Source organism: Euprymna scolopes, chromosome 26 (assembly GCF_053919585.1).
Source record: "Euprymna scolopes isolate OS-2025 chromosome 26, ASM5391958v1, whole genome shotgun sequence".
NCBI lineage: Eukaryota > Metazoa > Mollusca > Cephalopoda > Sepiida > Sepiolidae > Euprymna > Euprymna scolopes.
The window spans coordinates 53,170,617-53,195,821 of NC_136507.1; the positions used below are offsets into that span (position 1 = coordinate 53,170,617).

Here is a 25,205-nt window from a genome sequence, read left to right on the forward strand (position 1 = left end):
ACTTTTTCTTAAAAAAGGCAGAAAAAAAAGAGCAATTTGAAAACCTGATAATAGGCTAATATATATATATATATATATATATATATATATATATATATATATATATATATATATGAGCAAACAGTTAATAAAATATGTTAAAAAACACTTTGAAATGAGTTAAAAACATATTTAATCTGAAAAGGAAACACTAGATAAATGGATAGTCCTTAATCCGCGGAGTTTCGAAGAAATACTCTCCTTCTCATCAGAGGGTAGAAATTAGCAAAATGCGGGATCGGATTTTGCATGCAGAAGTATTTGATGAAACAACAAGTAAGTCAAAGATCTTACTTGAAAACAAAATAAGTTAAGCAGAGGGAATATGGTAAAGAAAAAGGTGATTACACATGAATGGATAGTCTGGTGGAAGATAAAAAATCCAGTGACGGTAAAATCCAAATGTAAAACTTCAAGAAAGTTAAAAGAATTTATTAATATTAAAAGAATTTTATTAATATCATTTTTTTTCCTTGTACACATGTTTGTGAATTATTCCATGGATTTCTGCCTTTGGATTATTATGGACCATCTTCTTCCAATTACGGGATGTCTTTGGATTTTACTTGTACAAATGGAAATTCTTACTTCTGCATGCAAAATCCGATCCCGCATTTTGCTAATTCCTACCCTCTGATGAGAAGGAGAGTATTTCTTCGAAACTCTGCGGATTAAGGACTATCCATTTATCTAGTGTTACCTTTTCAGATTAAATATTTTTTTTAACTCATTTCAAAGTGTTTTTTAATATATTTTATTAACTGTTTGCTCATATTATAAGCTCTATTTCTTATTTGGTTTTATCGAGCTTTTATGTCTGGCTGAGATAATTTTATAAATATTAATTCTTTAATATTTATAATTTACTTTAATTTTACCATCTTTGATCATTTTGGTAAATTCAATTGTAATTTTCATTATATATATATATATATATATATATATATATATATATATATATATATATACACACAAACACACATTGCTTTCGATATTGGAATTATTTACCAGTATGGAATATAAAACTAATCTGCATCACTACTCCCGAGATACCATACGAATCGTGCAACTCGGAATGCATATCCTTTTCTTGATTAATCCAATTCTCGTGTTGGCTCACCTTAAACTATTAATGTCCTTATCTATGTTCTTTTAAAAAGTATTTTTAACTAATTTTCAATATATTTGCTAAATAGCAAGATTTATTCGTTATTCATAATGATTATTTTGCTAAATACATTTCCTCTGAAGATATGAGCCATGCAATGAAAATCCATGGACTAAACAAATAACTTTAAATTTCTTGTATTCCTTGTTTCAAACAATTTTTTTGTCTGAAAATTCTGTATTTTTACTTGCACTTTGGGAAGTTTATTTGCCTCCACCTGTGTTTGTTTACTGCAGTCATGCAGTGTTTTGTTCTGATCTGGTTTGCAGCTACCCAGTGTTTCCTGCTATTTGTAGCAAAACCTAGGAGGTGCAAAAAACACTTTTATATATATATATAATGTTTAAAATTCAACGCTATTTCACACGGTTAATGGTAGCCGAATGGATACGGCCTCCGCTAATCGAGCCAGAGATGTCTCGTGTCGCGGGGTTCGAATCGTTCGACTGGTAGTAATCGTGACACCCTGTACTGAAGAATCCCGAAAGGATGAAACACTAGTGTCTGTAGGTATTTAATTATTATCGTAAAAAAATAATTATGACAGCCCCTTTAAGAAATTCGTTTCTTATCGTTGAGCACTTTCAGTTGAATTAAAAGTCGGTCAATTTAGCTCTTATGCGTAGATCGTCGTATAACGATTTGATCACTGTCTGTCTGACGTAATGAACATTTAAATTAAAATGTTTAAAATTCAACGCTATTTCACACGGTTAATGGTAGCCGAATGGATACGGCCTCCGCTAATCGAGCCAGAGATGTCTCGTGTCGCGGGGTTCGAATCGTTCGACTGGTAGTAATTGTGACACCCTGCACTGAAGAATCCCGAAAGGATGAAACACTAGTGTCTGTAGGTATTTAATTATTATAGTAAAAAAATAATTATATATATATATATATGCATTTTTTTTTTTTAGAGGCGGCGAATTTAAATTAACAACTATTTTTAAAAAAATTGCATTGGTATTCACTGAAATTTGGGTTACAATAATCCTCCATAAGGTCCTAGTCCTATTTGCACTTATCCATGATTGATGATCATGGATAAGTTATTACTGAATATCCAATAGTTAAAAAAAAAAGAAAGAAAATACAACCTTTTGACTGATCTATATATTTATGTTTCACAGAGTTTTTGCACAAAAAAAAAACAACAAAAAACAAAAATAGAAGTCATATAGAAGATAACGTTTTTTTATTTACCTGCTACCACTTGGTGGTTGATGAGCATTTCCTAAGTTCAATGCATTCAAAGATTCATTTTTCTGGAATAAAGGAAACTAATGTTTGATTATTTTCATTTTTAGAAAAAACAACAAACAACACAAAACCAAGAAAACAAATTGGAAATCTTGTATAAATAAAAAGAATATCATAAAGCCAGCCAAAAGCACCGGAGATGGAAAGAAATGACAACAACAAAAGAAAAAAATGAGTGACTATTTTAAGCAATACGATTTCTAGACTAATAAAAGTGTGTAACTACTTCTTGTGTGTGTGTGTGTGTGTGTGTGTGTGTGTGTGTGTAGGTCTTTGCAAATAATCATTTTTTTGTTATTTACCATTAATCGATTATTTATTCTAATAAAAATGCGACGAAAACTAACTTTAAAAACCTATTAAAAAAGATAATTTAATTGCAGAGTTTAATCCAAAATAAAGTATTTCTATAAAGAAGTCATTTTAATCTGTAGTAAGATTAAGACGCTAAAAGCAAATTGCTTAAGTTACCTTCTTTCTTTCTCCGTTTCGTTTCAGTTCATTATTTCACCTGTAAACGCAAGTTAGTTTTCACATGAATGTGTTAACCCAAAGTATTTTCAACTAATGAAAATCGTTTAAAACCCCCAAAGTAACAGTAATAGTATCGTATGGGTTAGTCCTCTTTGCACTTTGGGCAGATTGGGGAGTCTATTTGTCTCTACCTGTGTTTGTTTATTGCAGTCCTACCGTGTCTTGTTCTGATCCGGTTTGCAGTTACCTGCTGCTTCCTACTATTTGAGCAAAACTTGGGAGCCGCATAGTTGGATCTTCAATGATGTCCCCTTCTTTTGGGAGTATTGTTTCTCCATTCCTTCTTTCATGTTTTAACTGGGTCGAAATTTTTGATTTTTGAGTTGTTGAAAGGCTTTCGGAACTTGAGTCTAAAGGTTTCTGAGGCATCTTTTAAAATTTGTTGGATTTGTAAGTTCCTGGTGTCTTTGACGTTTTGAATCCATTTTTGAGTTGCCTCTTCCCTCTTTATCTTGGGTGGTGCAATTGAGCTTACTGTTGGTAGCCATTATGTTGGAGTTGACATCAGACATCCTGAGGTAATATGCATGGTTTCTAGGAGTTTCAAAGTAATGAACCTATACGAACTGAGAAACTTCCTATAAAGTAAGGAAACAAACAGAAGAAGAACCCCAAGAACATACGCTTGCACCTCCATCTTCTATAGCACAAATAAAATCCAACACAACATCCAAACGAGTGTGAATTTTCCATAATTAAGCATGGTGCCAGTAATCAAATTATAATAAAACCAAAATGGTAACATACCTCAGCTGTTGATTCTTTGGGTTTTAATGATTCATCACTGCTGCGTTTTCCAGCATCTGAATATTGCTGCATCATATTTTCCTCATTTTCATTACTGGGGTTTACTTGGTCGGGAGTCAGCTCGTCTCCTAGAGTTGAACTCCCATCTGCCGTATTAACGACATCAATTGACATAGGGTCACCCCCTTTAAGCGCACTTTCTGATTGACTTTCAGCAAGGTCTGTTTCAAGTGACACTACTCCTCTATAATCCTTTGGCTGTTAGAAAAAATAAAAGAAACAAATAATAATAAGGCAATACAGAAAAACATGAAAATATAAACTGTTGCCCCAAAAATATTTTTGTTTGATGTATTCTACTTCAGACACAAATTATTAGAAGCTTGTATGATCACAAGAATAGCATATAAGATGAAGAGTCGGGATTTAGTAGTAGTAGTAGTAGTAGTAGTAGTAGAACATTATCATCAGTTTAAAGTCCGTTTTTTATGTAGGCATGTATTGGACAGCTTTTAGAAATTGACTTCCAAACTAACCTATCTCTAACCAGGACTTTATTTATCCTTCTTTCTCTCAAACCATCCTATTCATTTCACTACGTTTTCCTTAGTCTTACCTTGTGGACTGACCGTGTTAATGCAACTGTTCTACATCTACTAACCCAAAAACTTTCATCCTTCTTTCAATGTGGCCATGCCAGCAAACCCTCCTTTTCGGCACACATCTCTCTATACTGTCTAGATTTAATCCTCTGAGGTCATATCTAGGGCTGTCTTTAAACTCACACTAGATATCTATCATATCATTTTCATATTATTTCTCTTCATGCAACGCATGTCTTCAATCCTTACTGGCTAGGTTTCACTTCCTTACATCACATATGTATGCAGGTTGATCACTGCATACTCATGCCTGAACCTCGGCCGATAGTAATAATGCTCTGCTGGTTAGTAATGGCAGACATTCCCTTACTATTAAGAATAAAGTAAAAAATGGTGTTGATCACCAGATGATGAATTTGATGTTGCTATTTTAATCTCTCGTTCCTTTAAACATCAGGATTCTTTTATCTAGAGAGTAATTAATGTGTGCAATACAGTGGGTCAATATTTATTTCTAGCAGATCATCTGAACAGCAGTTTATCTCATATTGGTCAACAGTGAACGCTCCCTCCCTGTAAATTTGTATGAACCTGAATAATATGACTTTTGACCTTTTGTTCTCCCCCCCCTCCCCACTATTTTAAAAGGGAAGTAACTGATTTTTTTTATCACCGAGTTACTGCCCTTATGGCAACTCGTTTTTCGAAAAATCTAGATAAAGGACAATTGTATGTGTGTATGTGTGTGTATATTCAGAGAGAGGAATGGGCTGGGTAAAGGAAGAAAGAGGATAATGGGGGGGGGATAGAAAGATAAAAAGATGTATACAGAAAGGTAAAAAGGTAGAAGTTTAATAGAAATATGTTACAAGTCTCATAAAATTTCAAATAACTTTATCGATGATGTCACTCTCATGCAATTCACACATTCCTTACTTCCTGTTTCTCATATTTTTTGACTAAGCTGACCTTCTGGCTCTATCAGACAACTTTTTGCTCCTTGTGTTCTTGAAAACACTAAGGACATTCACACGGAAATTAATCATTATATTATACGAGCTAAAGTACCCAACATTCAATATATAAGAGTAAGAGAGAGAAAAAAAATGTTGATTTTAGTTTACCTGAGAAGTTGTTAGTGTCGTCTTGCTTTCTGGAGAAGAATATGACGTGTCTTCTGGTGGAATCCCCCCAAGGGAGCAAGTCGGACCATCACTACCATGGTCTGTGTTCTGATGTATGAGGGAGTCATCTTTTGCATGGGATCCACTTTGCCCCCTCTCAGCAGAGATCACTACTGAGTTGGAGGGTTCCTGCCGAAGACAAGCGCCATTTCCGAAATGTTTCCATCTCTCGTAATTGGTTCCTGGGACCTGTCGAAAGCAATCAAGGGAAGAATGATTTTCTTCTCTTTAAATTTTAAGGAATTTTAAAAATCAGAAAAGATTTTGAAAAAAATGTGCATAGATTCAGAATTAAATCTGAAAATGCAAAGAAAAATGTCATGGAAATAAGACACACAAAAAAAAAAAAACAACGAAAAAAAAACAAACGACAAGAGAAAAAGGGAATATGGAAATAAAAAGGGTCTATTTATGACATCACAAGAGAGTTTAATAAATATTGGGAAATTTCAAAACGTTTTTGTAAATCTATATATGAAGTTAGTGTATGTTTATGCGTTTCTACATATAGGATTAACTTTTAAATTAATTAACTGATCATTATGAATTTTGAAACATAGTTTCTAATTGGAAGGATGGATAATGTGGACTATATTTAATTTAGTTTTATAAAAAGGGAGAAAAGAGGGGGGTGATAGCCTTTACAAAAAATGAGATATCACTGAATTAAAAATATTAACAATATGTATTAGACAACAATTAATACATATTCCCCACAAATCAGTTTCTTTGGAGTACTTTAAAGGAGTTTTAGGGGGCATAATATGAGCACAACTATTCGTTTGAAAACCAAATATTTCAGATTTACATTAAATTTGATTCATAGTTATTAAACTCTAGTTAAACAAGATTTTCTGAATTTCAATAATCACTCTGATTCCCACCACATCCCAATTGAAATGAATGGCTCTTGTCTTTGACAAACTTCTAGGACTGATCTTCACTCCTGATCTGAAATGGAACACATGCACCAAATCTGTTGCCAAAATCGCTAGGAAAATAGTTGGATCAAGTATCTCACTGCTGGTGCAATTCTCTATCTGTATAAGAGCCAGGTGTGCTCTAAAATGAGTACTGTTGCCACATCTGGGCATGTCCTATCCTGTCTTGATAGAGTTCAAAACCGGCTTTGAAACCTAGTGGGTGATGCCCTTTTCTCTTCCCTGCAACCTCTTTCACACAGAAGAGAAGTTGCGAGCCTGTCCCTGCTCTATCTATATTTTCATGGCAAGTGCTCGACTGAACTCCACTTTATGGTTTCTCCCCTTGCCAAACTTTCACAAAAAAACACTCAACTAGATACAACCACTATATATGTTTTTCCCCACTCTCTATCCGTGCCTAAATGTAAACGCATATTACATGAACAAAGCTTCTTTCCCAGAACTGCCTGCCTTTGGAACACTGTTCCATTGGCATGCTTCCCGGTTGAATACAACATGTAGCCTTTAAATCTAATGTAAACAAATTCCTGTTAAGCCGTCCTCATAAATAATCAAATTCTACCCAATTTACACCATAAGTGATTACTACACCACCGCCTTACATTTATTAAACCTGGTCCTCGAGTGGACTTCAGACCCTGATAAGTGGTGACTCAAGTAAAAAAAGAAAGAAAAAATTCCCCTTAAATTTAAGGCATAAATTTGAGATATTTTCTAGAATCAAAATCATGTAATGGATTTTGATCAAAATTTTGGTTTTTAATCTTCTACTATTTAATGATGTATAAAACAAATACTAACCCAATGAGTCATGTGTGATCTACAAGTTAATAAAAGTGTGTTCATTATTAGTAAATTTGTCTTCTGAAACGATTCTTTTTCATCTGAGAAATTTTATCATGAAGGAGTGGAAAGGTGGACTCATCTGTCTCCACTATTTCTTTTTACCTTTTTGTCTCTTTCATCAGAAAATGTAAGGTCTTCTTGTAGACCCTCTTTGGGGATGCCCTCATTTTTGGTGGCACCACTTTTTTGGTATGTGAAGTTCTCATTGTCTTTGAGTTGCAGATCTTCACTGCTACCTTCCATTATTGTTGGCGGCACACCTTCTTGGATGCTCTGCAAAAATAAATATTAAGAAAAAATTTAACAAAGTTGGTTTATTTGAATAAGTGTGTTTCTTTCCAACTGATGTTGATCAGAGAAGAATCGATAGAATTTAAATTAAAATTTTAGTAAATTTCTAATGATACATTTTGTAGTAGATATCTATGTTGAAAGAAAAGATAACTCCATTGTTGTAAATTAAAAAAAAATGTCAATTATCAAAGCTAGAGGTCATAATCTTACAATACAAAGAAACATATGTATAATCATGTTAATACATCGATTCTCATTAGATCACAGAAGTTAAGCAACGTTGAGCTTGATCAGTGCCAAATGGATGACCATTTCGGAATACCAGGCGCTGTATGTAGGAGGATGTCAACACTTGCCTGTCAGAACTACAAAAATCTGACATCGTCATCTCCCCTAACCGGGATATACAAATGACTGGGGACCACTTGTGAATTGAATTTGATATTCCTTTGAAACTTCCTCTTTCGGGGGGAAGTGGGTTCAACTTGCCCAAAGTGAATACTACTTGTGCATATAATGCATAGAAATCTTTTTCTTATATGTTATGCTATGGCGGGGTCAACAGTGATAGATTTTTGCTCCCACTTGACATGATCACAGGCTTCGTTTAGTTGAAGGTCAGTTTCACAGAGATCTTTGTGCAGAGTGTCTGCCCATCACATCACCAATCTACTCCTCAGTTGTTTTCCAGTGACTTCTAGTGCAAAGGCAAGTTTTGCGACGGGGTCGATGCTGGCCCTCAGCACATGTCCAAACCATCTGAGCTGCGATTTCCTCATCTTGCTCTCAATTGGTATAATGCTATGGTGCTTTCGGATATCCTCATTGCAGATGTAGTTAAGCAGTGTAATTCCAGATAAATACAGCCATGCTGTATCGTAAAAATTTCTAAGTTGGTATCGGGGACGCATTTAATTTACTGGATGTGATGCACCTCTGAATAAACTCATCTGGTGGGTAGGAGACTCTACGTAATGGTGTACTGGCAATCTGCTGCAAGATACCTTTCTAAACTTGCATTTCAAGCACATGTTTGCCACAGTAAATGGTGACATCTGAAGTATGTGCGACATGAAGTTGTGCCTCGTGGATCATCTAAAACACTTTGTAGCTGAGCCTGGCTCAATCCTAATGAGAAAAATGTATACTTGTACTGAAGTTCTGCCAACAATGACAGCTCTACGAATAAAATTTTTTACTTATACGAGAAAAACTGAAAAAGTTAGTGACTGTATATTTTACTTTAATGAACTGATTTTACTTTGATGAAATGATTAATTTTGATTTTATTGTATAGAAAAGATAATCAGCATATCTAATTGAACGAAACAATTTTTAATTAAATATCCGAATCTATTTTAGCTATTTTTACACAGAAAATGTTCACTGACATTTGCCTACTAAGAAAATGAAATTAAGCAACATCCTTGACAAATTTACTAAAAGATCTTATTAACGTTTTTATTTAAATTGTATTTTTCAACATTTATTGAAAATGTTTTTGTTTAAATTGTACTTTTCAACATTTATTAAAAGTGTTTTTGCTTAAATTTTACTTTTCAACATTTATTGAAAGTGTTTTTCTTTAAATTGTACTTTTAACATTTATTGAAAGTGTTTCTGTGAAATATTTTATATCTTGGTATTTAGAGAAATGAAGTAATTAGAATCGAAAATAATATTTATTAAAGGAGAATACTAGAATCGAAGTCAGTGATTAAAAGTTAAAAGAAATACATATTGCTATTTAGATGCAATTCCAGGAATGTAGTAAATTGTCCATTATAGTAGAAATAACTATACAACAAAGAAAGAGCAGGTAGAATGGTATAATGAAAATTAAGGAATGTTCTTTGTGTGTCAGAACGTGTTGGAAGCAGATGCAAAATCCACATGCTAAGCAGGCACATGTTGGCCATGTTCTGACATCACAAAGAAATATACATTCAATATATTCAGTTAAGTTAGGGTTGAAATCAGTTGAAAGTTGGAGTTTGAGTCAAGAGAGTTAGAGTTTAGAGAGGAGAGTTGAGTTAGCCTAAGCCCTTTTGAAAGAGAGGAAAGGACAAAACGTGGCATCGAATACCTGACCATTCTCATCACTAACTGGAATAAATGTCTTCATGTTGTTTGTAAGCCTTTGTCTCGGTCGTCATTTCAACCGTAAGGTAATGTGTTTTCTTCTGTTGTTATATAACATCATGCTGTCCCATCATATTGAACTTTGTGTAAAACCCCTTCCAAAGTGTAAACTGCATCCCCTCATCAATAATGTATCTCCCCTCTGTGTTTAAAAAGAACTGTCGATTACACATCTCTTCATCTATATCAGTCTCTTATTATAAATGTGAATCTCCCAAGTAATTGTCTCAACGTCGTCACTGTATAACCACATAATATTATAAATGTTGGCCCCATTATGAACCCCTCCGCTACACAATTTCTACTTAAATTGTACTCTTCAACATTTATTGTAAATGTTTTCATTTCTTGCAACAATTTGACTCAAATTATTTGGATTATTTGGACTACTGTTCTCACCTTTCGTTTTTTACAATGTTTCGTCTGATGTAATTTCTGACCTTCTTTACGTGTACCTTGACAAACTTGGGAATCTATCTCAAACTCTGTTGATAAAGTATTTGGTAAAATTCAGTTCTAAGTTACACTCTTCTGGAGGTTGAAGGTTCAATACCAAATGTGGGCAATACTCAAAAAATACAATAATATATACATTAGGACTTCTACCTGAAAATATCAATATTCCATGGAGGCTTCTGGAATGAGAGCATGCTACCTCTATGGATGAAATAAAAAGTTCTGTTCAAAATTGCATGCAGATTCCAGCGTTCAACAGAATGTTCAACAAGATAAACGTTGTGAAAAGACGAGAACAGAATTGCAAATAATCAAAATAATACGAATTTGATTAAAAAGACTAATTTCTTACTTTTAGATTCAATAAATTTTAAGGCAGATCAAAAATTAATGGTGGATCCAAATATTCTGATTGGACATTTTAATAATTGGATGACTTACTTTCACATCCTTAATTCTTGTGTTCACAGGGATCGTCTGGACGTCCTGCTGAACACCGTGGGGCTCTGGGGGTGGGGATTGTTCCGAAGTTGCCATTTCACTGTTGTTGGGGGTTGTCCTCTTGGGGGGCTTTATATCTTCTTCGTTGCACAAAGCCAGCTCACTTTTCACACGGGGATAATCCATGGAGGAACTGACTTCCGACATGGAAGATTCTGAACTTGAATTTTCAGGCTTCCAATTTCTCTCTACCTGAAAAAAAAAAAAAAATAAATAAATGAATAAAATAATATATATATATATGTACATACATTATGTATATACTACTACTACAGAAGTAGTTTGAGTGGCTACAGAAATGAAATTGTGTTTCTAATCCCAGATATCGTCACAAAAAGTAATTGCATTTGTAGAGTAACTCAGTATACACCTGTGCTATTAAACTTTGCTATATATTGAGCACTATTACAATAAATACTGAAAAATATTCCTAAAATATTTTAATATAATATTTTGAATTCACACACGCACACACACACACATTAATATGAATATATTAATTCGAGTCGTTTAATTGTTATGGACTTCCATTTCTTGTAATAAATAATTTTACCAAGAATTCTTCAATAGTAACAATTGACTCCATTTGCTAAGTTTTTACCTCTGGACCACTAAGTGCCATAGAATGAAGGGAAGTAACAACTTATAAACGCCAAATTCGAGCATAGACAGTAAACAGTGTAGAGTGTTCAAACGAGTAGAATTTGTAAATGTTACATATATATATATTATGCACGGTTTGTTTATATATTTCTTTTTACACATCCAACATTTTTTCACTTGTTTTTCTTGGCAATTTATGACTACAATAAATTGTGGTTTCACCTAATGCCATAACTAGCAAATTCTAGCATTGGTACAAATATAATTTGCTGGAATAAGGATTTTGTAAATTGCTTTTTGGAGTATTCAGTCGAACAATAAATTTTGATTGTAAAGTTCAACTTACAGTTTTAATTTTCTTTATCATATATATATATATATGTTGGAATGATGAATCGTAATCGGGAATCTAAACCATTGCAACTTTTAGGGGTATTCGATTCAGTATTGGAAACATTTGTGTCTATTTTCCAATGCCAAAAACGATTCTTTTCACTGCTATTTTTTTGTTTTTTGGTAAATCTTAATTTTGCATGGCTTGTATTAATGATGAAATGATAAATATTTCTAGATTTTAAACTGCCAACAAAACTAAAATCTATAGATCATCTCCATAAGTGTGTTTTTACGTTTAGGAAATTATATGTAATCATATTTCATTGTTTTTGTGGTAACTCTCCCCAAAGAAACAACTCTATATTTAGAAATTTAAAAGAGTGGAAATTATATCGTAATTAGAGAAAAATAATGAAATTGTCCCATCACTAATATATATATATTAACTATATTTTTGGTGGGTACAATATTGATAGCTATGTATTGACCAATTTTATTAATCATGATGAAATTAAAAGAATAAATGAAAAGCAAGTTGATTGGTTTTGCACCTCGCTCAACAGAGCTAAAATTGACTTGAATAACAATTAAGAAAAAAAAATATATAAGATGGAAATATAAATGGGGAAAGAAAAAAGATATAAACTACATTAAGTTCCAAGAAATTTTCTCTTTGTTTGCAAAGAGAAGGTCTCAAGGACTTAATACAATTAGTTTCTAAAATTTTCGGATGATAGGGAGAGTGTTACTTGCTCAAGACGGAAAATAAGTTAACAAATCAAAATGGAAAACATTATGAAAGAAAACAAACTTTTTTTTCAAGTGTCTTAAATATTTCTAGCTGCATCTTTATGTAGCTAAATAATTATGAAAGAAAACAAATTTTAAATATTTAGCTATATTAAATAATTAGCTACATAAAGATGCAGCTAGAAATCCATTTTCATTGGTCTACTTTGGAAAAAAGAGAAAAATAAGTAAAATGAAGAGAAAAAACTGATTTTAATAACTCTTTTTTAAGGGGATGGGGTATCTTAATAGGAGAAAAAAATTGATTTTAATAACTCTTTTTTAAGGGGATGGGTATCTTAATAGGAGAAAAAATTCACTGATGAAGCATTTTGAAAACACGTTGAATTTAATATCAAGAAAACCATGTTTTGAAAAATGGACAGAAACAGTTGTATGAATAAAAATGAATTAAGAATATTCATTATATATATATATATATATATATATATATATATATATATATATATATATATATATATAAATAAAAGTCACTTTGTGTGTGTGAGTTCCTTTCTCATAGGCTTTTGCAAATTTCGCACAAAGATAATTTATATGTTAGGCAGTATTTTTAGATATGTTTTGTACAGAAATTCATCTGATAAGTATCGAAAATCAAAAAAATCCAATCTTAAAAACGTCTTTCTTATAGATAAAAAAAGAATTTTTACAGGGGAATATTTTACATTACACCAACCAAGGGAGATAATTCCCAGCAAACCAAGGTTGATTCAATTCTCAGCAAATCATTTCTTCTTTAAAAAACAGAACTATTGTCATCTGGAGATATAACTCAGTGGTAGAGTAGTCGACTACAGATCGAATGGTCCCCTGTTTAAGCTGGGGTGTACCTCACCATTTTATTTTAATTTTTTCAATTTATAATAAAAGAATAGGTACCATTAAAAATCGCTGCACATCATTTCTTTATTTACATATTTTAAAACTAAACATTAATCAGAAGTGACATTTCCAGGGCATTCATTGTCAAACCCTTATATCAGTTGATATGATATTGTAAGCAAACATAGATGGAATTTGATGAATGACATTATCATTATTATTTTTTATTTATTTTTGCGAATTAGTCCACTGGGCAAATTATTTCTCGTAATATATAATATTCAATAGAGGATTGATTTCATACGCCATCTGCATAAATTAAAACATTATGTTTAAGTATATTATTTGACCGGGCAAATAATATACTTAAACATAATATTTTAGTTAATTATTAGTTATAATAATTGGATGATTTACTTTGATATCTTTAATTCTAGTGTCTGTCAAACAGTGAACAGCTTACTATCTCCTCTCTTTCTAGCTACCTCTTCACTCCCATCCTTCCTTTCTTTGTCCTTGTATTCACCTCTTCCTTGCAGGTCCTACCACCATACTATCTGATCAGCAGCACTCTTACATTCTGTGATGCTTAAAAATATGACATGGTGTGTTATAGATTCAATTCCAGGCTTTGAAGATGCCAATTTTAGGCAGTAATAATGCCTGACATGTATTAAAAAAGTTATCCTATAGTTCTAAATATTTGCTCTGTATGTTAAATACATTGAGCTCTCTGGTGGGAAACAGGATGTCTGATATATACCTATAAACCTATATAATTTGATATTAAATCATTGTATATGTGAGTCTTAAAGACAAACTTAGAACTGATGACCTCAGAGGAAGAATAAATCTGGCCAGTATAGGGAGATGCGTGCAGAACAGAAGACTTTGATGGTATGACCCTATTGAAAGAAGGGATGAGAGTTATTGGGCTAGTAGATGTAGAACAGTTAAGATAGTAGATCCAATTAACAGCAGAACGCCAAGGAAAACATAAGAGGAAGTGACAAGAATGGATAAAGATGGATAAATAAAGACCTGACCAAAGTTAAGTTAGTTTGCAAGTCAGTTTCTTAAAGCCATCCACCATATGCTAGTATGTAAAATGAAATGTATGTCCAACCAAATATGATGATGAAGTCTTAAATAGTTCCATATCTTTTAAACTCAGTCTTTTGAAATGTAATTTCACTAAGAAACAAACGCCATTTTTTATTCAAACTTATTTCAACTTGAAATGTTTCCAATGTTGTCTTACTTGAGCCATTTTCCTACTTGTTACTGTCACTTCTTCTTTGACCAATTCTCTTGGATTCACATCCTCTGCTGTGACCATTCCGTTAATCATGATTGTTGGTGGACAAAGGGTGAAAACAGGCTTTGAACTGCACTGATTGCGACCAAGCACCAACAAACACTTGGTGGGACATTCATGTAAGATCCTCACAGCTTCTTCGTGTCGTACTTCTTCAAGATTGATAGAGTTGATCTGAATTATACGGTCACCTATATAAAAAAAAAAAATGATAGAAATTAAATTAAAAAATCAAACTGAGCATTACCGCTGTCAATATAGTTTATTAAACATGTGTACACAGTATGGTGATGCATGGAAATGAAACCTGGCCAGTGAGGATTGAGGACATGCGTTGCTTGAAGAGAAATGATTTGAGAATGATACAATGGCTGTGCAATGCAAGTCTTAAAGACAGGCTTAGAGTTGATAACCTCATTGAAAGATTAAATCTAGATAGTATATAGAAATGTCTGCAGAACAGGGTACCTTGTTTGCTTGATCACATTTAAATAATGGATGGATGTGTTTGGTTTAGTAGAGGTAGAATAAATAAGGTAGCAGGGTAAGTAGAAAAATAATTACAAGAAAAAATAAAATTTATTGAATAAAGCAGTTTTAGCGGTTTAGTCTATTCTGTATGACAAACTGATTTATCTCCCTTGTTATGAAATAGTGAAAGTTAATTAAAAAATTAACTTTCACTATTTCAAATTAAAAAATGATGGAGCGATAATAACAAAGTTTTTTTATTGTAAAAAAATAATTTTGAAGATTTCCTACATGATCGTTTTTTGTAATTTTTGAAATTTTTACTAACTTTGACATTGACATGTAATTAAGTAATAGTGTTTTCATTTAAAATTCATTTTTTATTATTTTTTATGTTTTAAATATCCAATTATAATGCACAAGTACCCTTGATTTTCAACATGTTGCAATACATTTATAGGTTGTCTATTAAAAACAAATTTCTACTCTTCCTTTTCAGCAAAACAATAGCATCGTTTGGATGGATGTTACACGTCTTTTAAGAAGAGTACTCAATCTCTCACAGCAAAACCACCCAACTAGAAATGATATATGGAGACTTACCGAGAGTATCAACCTCAGTTTGTGAGAGACGAGTTCTGTTTGCTGAGCATTGTACTCGTGCCACAAATGAACTTGTTTCATCATTTGTACTGTGGAGGCACCTATCATCTCACAATCGATCACGAAAGTTAACTTTTCTAGATAGGATACAACAAGATATATTTATCTTTAAGGAAGATCTTTTGAGTGCTATGACAGATAGGGAATACTGGAAGGGTGTAGTGAGTTCAATTTCGGCTGAGGCCGCAAAATGGTGATAATGACCCTCCCTAACAAACATCATGCACACACACACACACACACTGCAGCAGGAATTACTTGCCTTCCTTGATTTTCTCGGGCAATGCCAGGACACAGGCCACATTAGTAATGAATACAAATGACTTCTAATTTTCATGAAAAGAAAATATTTTCCACAAGAAAATTTTTCCTTCTAGAAATAAAATTATTTGCATACTTAGAAGAGAAAAGAAAAGTCAGTAAATTTTAAACTCACCTGGTTTTATTGTTCCTTGCTTTTCGGCTGATCCATTAGCACGGAGAGATTTGACATAGACACCACCGAGTTCAGTCTTTGTATCAACACCGCCCTGAAAATTGCAGAAAAATTATTGAATGACAAATATTGGTTTTAATATGTTGACTGAAAGAAAATATGTGTGCACACTCAATTTTCAATCTTTAGTTTCTTCTTTGTTAAGGGAAATTCAACTTATACAGTTAACTTTAATAAAATACCAATATTTTGAGAAATCGAAACCATGTAGTGCCAATTCACGTTTAACATTTCGATATTGAAATTTAATAAAAATTCTTTCAAATTAAAAAAACAAGATTTATTTGCATTTTTGGAATAAGAAAAATTTATTATCTTTACCTATATAAAGTTAGGTATGTTTATATGTGATATGTCCTAAGGTGGCCTATTATACGGACAATCAAAGATAAAGTATTCCATGAAAGGAATAAATAAATTTACACTGTGGTTTGAATACTGAAAGAGAAGTTTATTTACATAGAGACAAATAAAGCGTGTTAACGTTCAGGGGAAAGTCTCTGTTCAAAAAGGGCCGGTGAATCTGGTGACTTGGTTCCTTATGTAGAATGTTCCGGGTTGGTTACCCATTTCCACATAAAAATATGTTTATACATTTGCATGTACAGGATTCATTCCTAAACTAATTAATTGCTCATTAAGTTTGCAACACAATGCTAGGTATAAGGGATTATAATATGAACTATATTTAGTTTAATTTAGTTTTATACAAAGGTAAACAGTGGGTGGAAGCGCTTCATGAAAATTTTGCAATAAGTATTTTTTGTGACTTTGAAGAGCCACTAATAATTACGATAACACGTTGGTATATTTACAAAAGTGTGTTTTTATAAACGTACAGAAATAGTAAAGTGAGAGTCAGTTTGCTATTTAACTTTTCCATAAAACAGTTGCCTATAACTATTGTGAGCAAAAATAATAACAACCTGGATGAAATGAACATCTTACTTTTATACCAACCAACCTATCTGCAGACACTCTATGAACATTATTTTTTTCAACTAGGTCCCTCTCAGTATGGATCTCTGTTTACAAAAGACATTACTTTATTTCCAAAAAGAGATAAAATTCTCGGTGGCCATCAGAAATATTTTCAATGTAATCTTTGCTCTCTTTTCTTGGCCGAACATCTTTCACCTGCAGCAATTGTGCTATTTGCATACATCAAAAGTATGCAGCACTAAACGTGCAACACTTAATATGCATGTTCACATTTTTACTCACAAATCTTATATATCACACAACCAGAAAAAAAAAACTCAGTGTGAATGGGCGACTTAGAATAAACTTGCATAAAAAAAAAATTTTTTAATTCATAATTTTATAAAATTTTTTTTAAATTCATAATTTTATAAAAAGTTTTTTTTTTAAATTCATAATTTTATAAAAAGTTATTGTCTTTTGTTAATAATCTGAAAATTTGATTTTTATTTGAATGCGGAAATATTGTAAAAGAGAATTGTAAAAACTGAGGAGGGTGTGGAGAAGGGAATGGCAGTTGTTTAGCGTAGATCACTTAGCATTTTATCTTTGTGATCCCTTTTTTTCTTAGGGGTTTCCTTCAAACTGAGGCTTCTGGTACCCATCCTTGAACCCTTTTAGTAGCCTTACTCATGGCTTTATGACACAGTTTTCTATCCCTTTAAATATTTTGACATTTTTTGAGCATCCCTGGTGGAATTCTTTCTTCTCTCTTAGGATAGAACTGAATAAAGTTGAATTATTTTTTGGTATTTCTTTAATCTAAATGAACTTATCTGCTCACCACATGTGAAACGTTTGTCTTACCTCTTTTAACTATTAACATAATTTGTAATTTTCATTTCTACAGTATTTTTTAGATCATTATGCTTTCTATTTTGTAAGTTTGTTAAGTCTATGATTATCTTAAGCTTTTAGTAAACTCCTCATCCCTGCCTCATCTTCATTTTGTATTTACGTTTTTGAAATAACATTTTTTGAAATTCCTTTTCAGTTTTAGCTTTGTTGATGACTAATTATCCTGTGTCTAAAATATATCATGTTTTGATTGTCAATAAAAGTTTATGCTAACTGTTCAAGGTTTGCGCATTTTTGCAAAACACATGCATCCCTGAGACAGTATAGTGGCAGTTTCTTCTTCTTCTTCTTCTTCATCTGGTTATGATATTTATGGTGCGGTGAGTATCCTGGACTCCTGGATGAGCAACATCGGACAATCTCTAACACCTGTTTTGCATGGAGTCCAGTCCAGACATCAGCCAGATTACATGACGTAATATCGTTTCTTATACACTTGAGTCAGGTCTTCCTTTGTCTAGCACACTCCCTGAGATATCCAGACATATCATGGAGAGGTGACACACTATTATACATTAATTGTTACATAATTTTGATGCAAACGTTTAGAAACTATTAGGTCATCTCACAGTGAGAGGTTTGGAGTCAAACTTTTTGCAGGAATTGAGAGTCATGATCTTTAAAACTGACTTCAGAGTAGAATGTTTTCCAGTTTATTCCTCACAAGTAAGAAATCAGTTGACAATTGGCAACTTTTTTTTTATAGGAGTATGAGTTGAGAATCAAGTTTTGTAATACACTACTGTTCATCAAGTTGATCTACCTCCACACAAGTTGACTCTCCACCTTTTGTTCACAGTAAAACAACAAAAAAAAACTAATATGAAAAACTTACAATTATGTTGAGTCCTAATGATCCATCTTGTTTGGATAGGAAGCATTCATAAAACTTTTCATTCAGCCTTTCTTTCCGGATTGATCCAGTCTTTTGTCTAAATAAGCAAAGCAAACAAAAAACAGAAACAAGGATCAACATTTATCATAATCCAAGGATGACTAGTAGTAGTAGTAGTGACAGTATTCAAGCATCACGAATGTAACTAAACTTTTTAGCCCACTAAAAAGGGTCAAAAGTTATAGCTCATTGATTTAGAATGAGTGCTTTATGCCAAATTGATGGTTGAATAATATGGTTAAATTTGTACTCATTTTCGCATTAAATGCTAACCCCTATTAATCCCCAACTATGTATTAAACAGATACCATAATACTTAGTTTGCTGTGCCTTATAAAGTTTCATACAAAATTTCATCCAGATTAGCCTAGTAGTTTCAGAGAAAAAGTGGAATGGACAGAAAGATGAAGAGAAATATAGTATAGATGACTTTGTTCTCTGAATGCAACATAACAATGATTCTGTCTGTTGAAAGGCATATCAAATCATTTAATATTAAAGCCAACCCATTTGGCATAGTGTTTGCTAATGAACCAGGAGACCAGGGTTCAAACTTTGGCCAAGTCCTACTCAAAATATTTGATGCTTCCTTGCTAAACATTCAGCATTATAAGGTGATGGCCCAAGAGTAAGTGGAGTCAAATCAAGGCAAAGGAATGGTACCTTTTCCTACATTTCTGTGTAGAAACTATGGTCGATCCATTGCATGCAAGTTGTTATTTCATGGAGAACTGAAAGGGGAGTGGAGGTTCATACTTTTTTTTTTTTTTATTGATATTATTAATCAGAGATATGAGTAACCAATGACAAAGCAAGCTGAAGTCAAGAAATTTCCCAAACTGGAGAGAGAGAGAGAGAGAGAAAGAGAGAGAGAGAGAAAGAGAGAGAGAGAGAGAGAGAGAGAGAGAGAGAGGTTTTGTTTTTAAAACAACTGTAATCAGTTTTGATTATGAGAAAGACACATTATATTTATAAAAACAAACAAACAAAAAAAAAAAATCCAAAAGCTCAAAACTCACATGGGAGGCTGGAAAAATTTGGGATAACAAAAAACAAAAAAAAAAGAAGGAATGAAAATATTGCTTGAATTTATGCTGCTGCATTTCTAAGATGAGGATTGATTATTTGGAATCTTCGGACTACTGTTCTCATCTTTAGAATCATTTTCACAATGTTTCAGTCGATATAACCTCCAACCTTCTTCAGGTGAATCTTGTTGAACTGGGGAATCTTCTTGTCAAACTCAGGAATCTGCACAGAATATCAAACGGAACCCTTTATTTAATCTATGATGGTAGCATGCTCTTTTTCTGTCAACTATGACTGGGTAGAAGTCCTAAATAATTTGTAATTATATTTTGAGCTTTGCTCTGGCGCAATGGATAAAATACCTGATAAAATTTACTTGTAAGTTACACTCTTCTGGAGGTTTAAAGTGCAATCCTCAGTGTAGGTAACAATTGCAAATTACTTAGGACTTCTACCCAACCATGTCTGATGGAATGAGAGTAGACTACTCCCGTAAATTAAACAAAAGGTTACATTTGAAATTCAGATTCCCGAATTTGATAAGATAAACTTGAAGATGATCGGAGTTTACATTGAGCGAAACATTGTGAACATAAAACTCAAAATGAGAACAGTAGTCTGAAGAATTCAAATAATATAAATTGTTTGGATTTATTTAGAAAGAAATGATTTACCTGAATAGTATTTGCTTATTTTGTTTCGCAAGCAATCGTTTTGCACTGATGAGTGACATACGACGATGACTAGAACTGTTGATACGGCGACTGGATGGAGAAGAGGCTGGGGTTGATGATGCCAAAGGTGCAGATAAAAATTCTGTTGAGGACCACCTCTGGTTTTTAGAAGGCAATGAAGAGTTCGGTGGTAAAGTCCTGGTAAATTGAGGAAATCCTTTAAGGAAATATAAAATTTGGAATGTAAATTCTTCTATAGGTGGAAAGAAAAATAATTTTTCAGACTTCAGAAAAGAAAAAAAAATGAATAAAGATTGTTTAAGAAGGATTTTTTAAAAATATTATAAGCAATGTCTGTGGGCCCTCACTCTTTGTAAATACATCAATGTGTTATTGTTTTTTAATCATAGAAAATTAGATAATTATTATATTTTTATAACATTTTTAGCATTCATCTATTGAATGGGTACTTTTTACAATAGCCAACAAAAAAAAAAGGTGAAAAATAAAAACATACAACAAAAAAAGTGTCATCAAAGGCAAACAAAGTTACTTTTTTACTACTTACATAAGTTTTTTTTTAATGTTTTAACTTATTTAAAGCCTTTTTAACTTGTGAAATGTAGTGTCAAGATTTGGTGAGTTAGAGCAGGAAAAAATAAGTCTCCTTGCAGTAATGTCGAGCTTCATTGCTCAAAAATCGAAAATTAAACAAAATCCTGTTAGAAACACATCAAATAAATGTCACTAATTGTGTGAAAATGTTATGTTCTACCAGTACTTTATTCAAATTTCGATTTTTGAGCGATTATTGAGGCTCGACATTACTACAAGGAGACCATGTTTTCTCATTCTAACTCTAGCCTTGACACTTTGTTTTCAAGTAAAAAACAACGCTTTAAAATAAGTTAATACACAAAAAAGTTATCCCAGTATGTAGAAGAGTAACTTATATTGCCTTTGGTAACATTTATTTGTTGTATATTTATTTTTTCCCGCCGTTTTTGTTTTGTTGGCTATTGTAAAATATGCCCCATTGAATTATATATTATTCTAGTGGAACATGCGTCTCTGTATTGCCCCTTTTCACCCAAAATGCTAAGCATTTATCCACAATACAGAAGAAATTCGTAAATAGAACTATGTGCTACATTGAATTAGAAAATAATAAAAATGAATAGTTAATTAATGAAATGATTTTTTTTGTTTTTGCAAAGCAATATGCAAATTAGTTAAATTAAAGTCGATTGCATACACACGATCAGTATACTACTGTTCTATTGTGAATATTAATTTTTTTTATGGAAATCGGTCCAGACAAGGTGTGAAGTCACTTGATATAAGGAATTAACAAGAATGATGCCTATTGACCTTAGTCTTGAAAAAAAAAAACTAAAAAAACTATAGGTAGAAGGAAAACAGTCAGCAGGAAAAGAGTTCCGCAAATTTGTAGTTTTAATCTCACTGAGTACAGAAACGTACCTGTAATTTGATTGGTCCCACCCTTTCTTCTTCTTCTCTTCACACTCTCTCTCACAGACATGATGTTGGCAGTCTCAGTCTTTGCTATAAATACTATTATGGTATATGTTCTTCAAAATTGTCTGCTTTTCTTCTTTTGTTTTATCTTGTTTGATTCATTAGTCTAATGCTCTCCATCAATTTGCTGTTTTGATACCTCATTGTAATATAGCTTCCTATTCCAGAAGCTTCTCTCCAAGAACTGCAGGCTTGTGGAACTCTTTTCCTGCTGACTGCTTCCCCCTACTTATAGCTTTGGTCTTTTCAAGACAAAGACCAATAAGCATTTCCTGTCTTTACAATAATCATCTTTCATTCTTATTAGCTTCATGTCATGTCTGGAGCGAGTTCCATAAAAAATATGGCCAAAGATTTCAAATTCAAAATAATTTAAAAGTATTTGGAAGAGAAACTAAAGCACAGAAATAAAACAAAGTCTTGTGAATTTCCTTACCAAAATTAGAAGTCCCATTCTGGCTACGGAAATCTCCAATGTTCGTCTGTCTTTTTACAGAGTTCAAAGGAATTTCCATTGTTGAGAGACTTTTTGGTTTTGTGGATTCCTGCAGAGATGAGATAGAACTGGGAAGAATTTTTGGGAAGAATGTGGTCGATGAGGTGTTTATGTCTTGGACGGCTTCCAAGATACTGGGAACAGATGCGCGATGTTCTGGAATGTAAGGGTCACGATAAAAATAATCAAGCGTTGAACCAGATGAGTGCCTCCGTGAAGGTGAGGTGCGTGAATTCCTCAAAACAAAGTCATTGGCACTTCTGGACCAACTTTGGTCCATAGGGAGAGGAGGGGTTATACAAGGAGGGCTGCTTTGTAGCTTGGCATGAGGTTCATTGCTGGTTGGTACGGATTGTTCATTTGCGGTTTGTTGCTGAGATCGTTGCAGAAGCAAAAGCTGGATTGAATGACCGCTTTGTTCAATTCGGTTCATGATGTCCTGGCAACTAAGTCCAGTCACTGTTGATCCATTAACGGCAAGGACCTGATCATTAGATTGAATGTGGCCACTAAGGTCAGCTGGACCTCCTGGGGTGATGCAGTTAACAAAGATGGCTGGCATGGGGGTTGGCTGCTTGCCGTGTCTGCCGCTGCCGTTAGCACCACTCTTACCAGTGCCAGGAATCGTCCCAGCAACAAAGCTGATGCCAATGCTACTTGTATCGTCTTTCTTCAGAACCACCTCTTTTACAGAGACAGATTTGGCACCATCGCTTGATCCATTGTAGCCACTGAAATCCAATACGTGGCTGGTTGAACTGATGGTGGTACTGGTGGTACTGATGGTATGGTTGTTGCTGCTATCATTAATAAAGTTGGCTGAATTTAAAGGTGGAACTGGAGAAAGACTGATCTGAAGCGGTGCATGAGGGTGATCTGTGAAAGAAAACAAAAAGATAAAACGTGAAACCGTGTGTGTGCGTGGTTGTGTGGGTGAATGTATGTATGCGTGTCTGTATGATTTCCTGTATGTGCAGAAATGATGTAGATGGAATGATGTAGCTTTGGAAGGAGCAAAAATAGGATGTAAGTTGTCAAGAGATCAAATTTAATTCACAGGAATGGTTGATTTGCACTCCAACATATCAACCATCTATGGATTATTTAATGCCAAATAAAGTTGTCAAATATAATTCTAGAGGTAAGGTAATTATTTTGTATTCTTAGAATATATTGCTCTTAGAAGAAAATTCAGCATTGGTAATACACGATTGACCTTAAGCCACTACCTTTTAGTATGTACTAGCAGGGGTACCCAGCATTGCCCAGGTGTTTGGAGGTGTGTGTTGAGCACAAAAAAAAAGTGTTAGTAGGCAGGCAGGCTCAAACCCGGGATGAACCCATGATGCGAAGGCGGAAAAAAAGTGAAAGAAAACCTGACATCTTACCGCTATGCTATAACGCCACAGGAAGTGAAAAGCGTTCAAATTAAGCAATGTCAATCAAAAAGTTGACTTGCACAAATAAGTTAAGAATTACGCAGGCACAGAAATGAACATTGGCTGAAGGCCAGTTAAGCTTTACACTTTCTGCTGTTTTATTTATTTGTTTCTCCACAATGTTGGGGAAAACCAGCTCCCCCAAGAAGGGGGAACTCTCCAAATGAATAGCAATTGTTTGATATGAAGAGTTGTCCCAACATTGATCAAAGCTAATTTCAAGACGTCCTGGCACGAAAGGCTGCTGATGAGTTTTGCTTTATTTATACACAAAAGACGAACAAACACGTGAAAGGACGGAATAGAGGGAATTTTATAAAAGTCAATCAAAATAAATGTAGAGACGACGTCCGTTTGCAAATCATAGATATTATGATCTAGGGAGTATATTAAAAAATTCTAAGAAATAGCAGCCCTCTCGAGAACCCCCCCCCCCCCAAAAAAAAAGGGAGTATATATTATGATCTAGGGAGTATATAAAAGTTGTAAAAAATAGTAAACCCCCCCTCCTCCTCCCTGGAAAAAGCCTTTCTTGGACATACAAAAATGCTCCACTTTTGCCTTTTTTATATATGGATTTGGGAGGAAAATAAAAAGGATAAATAAGGTTTTGATTTTTAAAAGAATCAGATTGAATGATATGCTTGGATATGGACTTATAGTCCATAGTAAGGCATGATGTGACCAGTTGATTGATCAGATAGGGTCTTTCTGTCCTCTCGTCTCGCCTAAATAAGATCCAAAAAGGAGTTTTACAAGTCCCATGACCATTTATGCAACCAAACCATGAACTGCTCAGTCATCTCAATCCTGTCCTAAGACATCATAAGTCGTTATCCACAACCTATAGGTAGCTCCATTTTAAGAAGATAGAGGAGGGATTACCCCTCTGCAGTGGGTTGCAATCAGCGAATTTGTGGCTTTGTCAACAGGGAAAACACGGAAATGAAAGATAAAAAAAATGAAGGTAACAATTATCATGCTGGAAAATCAAATCCATTTAGGGGCAAAAACGAACACACTTTAGCATTTTCTTAGATCTCAGCAGATTATCTGGA

General features: G+C 33.4%; 1 protein-coding gene across 3 annotated transcripts in view; it reads right to left on the reverse strand.

Moving 5' to 3' along the window:
• Positions 1 to 25,205, reverse strand: part of LOC145248055 (tyrosine-protein phosphatase non-receptor type 13-like) — a 277,255-nt gene that overhangs the window by 19,732 nt on the left and 232,318 nt on the right. The window contains exons 2-11 of one of the 3 annotated variants that reach the window (XM_080109808.1): positions 22,649 to 23,584; positions 20,674 to 20,890; positions 18,911 to 19,007; positions 16,177 to 16,270; positions 14,550 to 14,797; positions 10,658 to 10,909; positions 7,427 to 7,597; positions 5,475 to 5,723; positions 3,749 to 4,006; positions 2,411 to 2,472 (exon numbers count right to left, since the gene is read on the reverse strand). In XM_080109808.1, coding sequence (XP_079965934.1) covers positions 2,411 to 2,472; positions 3,749 to 4,006; positions 5,475 to 5,723; positions 7,427 to 7,597; positions 10,658 to 10,909; positions 14,550 to 14,797; positions 16,177 to 16,270; positions 18,911 to 19,007; positions 20,674 to 20,890; positions 22,649 to 23,270 — 2,270 coding nt within the window. In that variant the 5' untranslated portion in view covers positions 23,271 to 23,584. Of the gene's footprint in view, positions 1 to 2,410; positions 2,473 to 3,748; positions 4,007 to 5,474; positions 5,724 to 7,426; positions 7,598 to 10,657; positions 10,910 to 14,549; positions 14,798 to 16,176; positions 16,271 to 18,910; positions 19,008 to 20,673; positions 20,891 to 22,648; positions 23,585 to 25,205 lie in introns of those variants that run through there. The other 2 variants (XR_013863319.1, XM_080109809.1) reach the window with 2 other exon arrangements.